Source organism: Protobothrops mucrosquamatus, unplaced genomic scaffold, assembly GCF_001527695.2.
Source record: "Protobothrops mucrosquamatus isolate PMUCROS unplaced genomic scaffold, P.Mucros_1.0 scaffold205, whole genome shotgun sequence".
Classification (NCBI taxonomy): domain Eukaryota; kingdom Metazoa; phylum Chordata; class Lepidosauria; order Squamata; family Viperidae; genus Protobothrops; species Protobothrops mucrosquamatus.
Window position 1 is genome coordinate 1,101,457 of NW_015386560.1, and position 3,846 is coordinate 1,105,302.

Below are 3,846 nucleotides of genomic sequence, written 5' to 3' on the forward strand. Positions count from 1 at the left end.
ATAATTGTACTGTTTAAAAGAGAGTTAAAGGAGGTTACAGATATGTTATTTTAATAGTTGATTAATGTTAATTAGAGTATGATTATGTTATTGTTAACCCTGTGATTGGCACTGGGAAGTGAGGGGGGAGGGAGGGGGGTGGAAGGGTGGGAAGGGGAAGGGGGGGATTTATATTGTAAAATTTTATAAAATTTTCAATTAAAAAAAAGGTTATCAATTTATATTATATATTACCAAGGAAGTAGCAGTATTTAATGCAACAGAAAGGGGAAATTATTAAATATATTCTTAGAAGTAATAATTTCAACTATATATGTTTTAATTCAGAAGTCCCCAACCTTTTTGGCACCAGGGACTACTTTTGTGGAAGACAATTTTTCCATGGACAGAGAGGGGAAGAGGAAGAGTGTGCAACTTAGATCCCTTGCATGCACAGTTTAGAGTAAGGCTCACATTCCTATGAGAATCTAATGCCTGATGATCTGAGGTGGAGCTGAGATGATGATACTGCCACTGGGGAGTGACTGCAAATACAGCGGAAGCTTTGTTTGCTTGCCCACTGCTCACTTCCAGCTGTGCGGCCAGGTTCCTAACAGGGTTGTGGACCCCTGTCTTAATTCATTTAAATATTGTTGAGATAAAATCAAATGTTTCTGTGTCCCAATGCCAGCCAGTATGGTTTAGAATGTGGCCCCCAATATTCTTCTCAAAGATCAAGTATAAAATTTGTTACAAAAGGGTCAAACCCTTGGTGCAGCAGACATTAGCAATAGGATTAAACAGCAAACCATTATTTAAGATTTGATACCTTTAGTTGAATCCTACTTATTTCCTTCTATGATGATATACCTTCTTGACTGTCATAATTCTCCTTCTCCATCTAATTTGATATCCAACTTTCAGCAACAAAAATATTATCTCAAGGCAGAAAAAATAATAAACAGTAGAATACATACCCACAATACCCACTGCAACATAGCCCCCAATTGCAACCAGTAGCAAGATACAGCAGATGATATCTGTGCAGCTCCTGGAAGAAGAAACAAGCTAAGTGAGAGTAAGTAACAATATATTCATCTCTGGTCACATGGTAGTTATTAGTTGGCTATTTGAATCAACATGTCATCATTCAAATTCAGACTTGCAACTCTCTAATCAAATGACAAATAAACTATAGCCCATCTCAAGAATAAGGGACAGGCAAATATAACCAACACATTCCTCCTTTGCCCTGTGTAGTGAAAATGGGGAGTGGACATTAACTCCTCAGAAGCAGAAACCACCACCTCTAATTTTTAGAGATGTACACAGGCATATTATGATGTTGATCACTATTACAATGATTCAGAGAAAATAGTATGTTAAGCTCAAGCCTGCTAATCCTACACACAAAGAAGTTAATAGGAAACAAAGTAATCCAGATCTAATATCAAATAACCTTATTGGGCTTGCAGAATAACAGAATTAAAGAATATCAGAATGGGTCTTCTAGTCCAATCCCCTGCTCAAGCAGGAGACCCTATACCATTCTGGACAAATGTATGTCCAATCTCTTCTTTAAAACCTCCAGTTGATGGAGTACTCACAATTTCTGGAGGCAAGCCATTCTACTGATTAACTGTTCTCATTGTCAGGAAATTTCTCCTTAATTCTAGGTGGATCTCTCTTTAATAGTCTTCCATCCTTTGCTCCTTGTCTCATCTTCAGGTGCTTTGGAAAATCGACTGACCCCTTCCTATTCATGACAGCCCCTCATATATTGGAAGACTGCTATCATGATACATAACTTTATGACTGCTATCATGATATATATCCTTATGAAAACTATCTTGTGATTCCTTAATTTAAAAAGAACTATTTCAGTATGAAATATATTCATCCACTTACTCTGCTTACCATAATACACAACTTATCATTTACTGAGATACCTTTAAAAACAAAGCTTCCATCCTGTAGGCATCCTACTGCTGGGGCAGGCTAAAGAAAAACTAATCTAAGGTATTCTAGTATAAAAATAATGTTTTTCCTGCACAGTAATTGCTGAAGTCTTTTCCTCTTAGTAATGTTTGAATTTCAGCCAGAAAAAAACAACAATCACTCAGAGTGATGTTGGATGGTTATTTTAATTTTTGTTTGTAAGCTACCATAAATCTGAATTATGCTGGCAACATTTAACATTTAAACTAACAGATAAATACGTATTATCAGAGAATAAGAACACTCTCCATTCAATATCAAGTCATGAGGTAGCATGATAATAATTGGTTAAGATCCTACAAAACAAATATTTGTCTGATCATCAAAATAAGGCAACTAATGTGGCCCCATAAAAATAAAATATTGGTTGATAAATTTATTTATGAATTGTTGAATATAAGATACAAATTGAAATGTGAACCTCTGATCAATAATATCGGTAAAATTATATTATTATCCTTATATTACAATTAAATAATACTATAGCTATAAAACAAACTATGTCCATGCACAAAGCAAGGAGTGAAAGTAGAAGAAAAAGAGCTTTAGCTACTAAGTCCAACCCATGCATTTCAAAGAAATGATCCAGACTTCTAGGCTCCTGGATTTTCAATAGAATCATCCTGGCATTACTTCCCAAAGGGAATCAACAGATGGCAATAAACGGTCACTCTAGACATAGTGTACTGAAAAATAACAGCACAAATAATCATGCAATACTACTCTCAAATCATTCACCAACATAGTAATCTTACCTGTCATAAATGGGGCCTTTGAAAGTTGGGTCATATTTATGTGGTGTCCCTAAAAATGAGATTGTTGAGTTAGACAACTTATAGAATTCAGGAATATGTAAATTGGGTATTTTATTTCCACTATTCCAGTAAGATAAAGATCACTGGGCAAATTCTTTCTTGGAGTTCAATAGTGGCATGACAATTCTCAGCTTAATTTCTGGAAATTCTCTAGACAGAAGCACAGGAATGCAGAAAATATAAACAAGTAGGAGATGTGGGATGGAAAAAGGATGGTGGTAGTGGGGTACTGTAAAAGAAAATCAGGATTTGAAGTATCACTGTATATAAGTTTATACCATTTTTCTATTTGTTCATAGGATGTAATCTGCTTGTTATGACTGACATTGATTCCAATATAACAAAGGTCCCAGCTCCTAACATGTTTATCCAAATCTCTGGAGAGTTTCTACTAACTTTGTGTTGGTCTTGGGGGAGGGGCAATCTTGATAGATTGTGTCTTCTATTTTTCTCCTTTGAGATATACTAAGAGGAATTTGAGTGAAAGGCAAAGTTATGTTCACATTATTTCAAGTTTATAATAGAATGATTTTTTCTCAAAATGCCTGCTTTTTTTGCAGATACAGAAGCATCACTGTGCAATTTGAGCACAGGATTATTACTTTCCCCCAATCCCATGATTGACAAATAACTGAGGAACCTACACTTGGAGAGTTTCTATCATTGTATAACTTTAAAGCTCAAAGATATAACCAGAACTCTGATCAATTTTAGTCTCCAGGAGTATTTTGACAAATTACCTGGAAATGGAGAAGTGTGAGTTCCTAAACCTATGATTATTCTGCACAATACTAAAGATGAGAATTACTGCTATTGCCAAAATGTCTACTTGTATTTTATTATTCATGTCCATTATAAACTTTTCCTTCTGTCGTGCTGCCTTCTTTGCCTCCATAAAAAGCACTTTGCTTCACCAACTTGATGTCTTTCAAAAGTGCTGAACAACAACAAAGCAAGCAGAGGTGACCGTATTCCAGCTGAGCTATTTAAAATGCTAAAAGATGATGCTGTTAAAGTGCTGCACTCAAAATGCCAGCAAATTTGCTTTTTTTTT

At 35.3% G+C, this 3,846-nt stretch overlaps 1 protein-coding gene across 1 annotated transcript in view; it reads right to left on the bottom strand.

The window, feature by feature from the left end:
* The window catches only part of SLC44A2 (solute carrier family 44 member 2), a 176,735-nt gene that overhangs the window by 150,767 nt on the left and 22,122 nt on the right, over positions 1–3,846 (bottom strand). Inside the window, exons 2-3 of the mRNA XM_015813952.1 lie at positions 2,733–2,781; positions 957–1,030 (exon numbers count right to left, since the gene is read on the bottom strand). Coding sequence (XP_015669438.1) covers positions 957–1,030; positions 2,733–2,781 — 123 coding nt within the window. The remainder of the gene's footprint in view (positions 1–956; positions 1,031–2,732; positions 2,782–3,846) is intronic.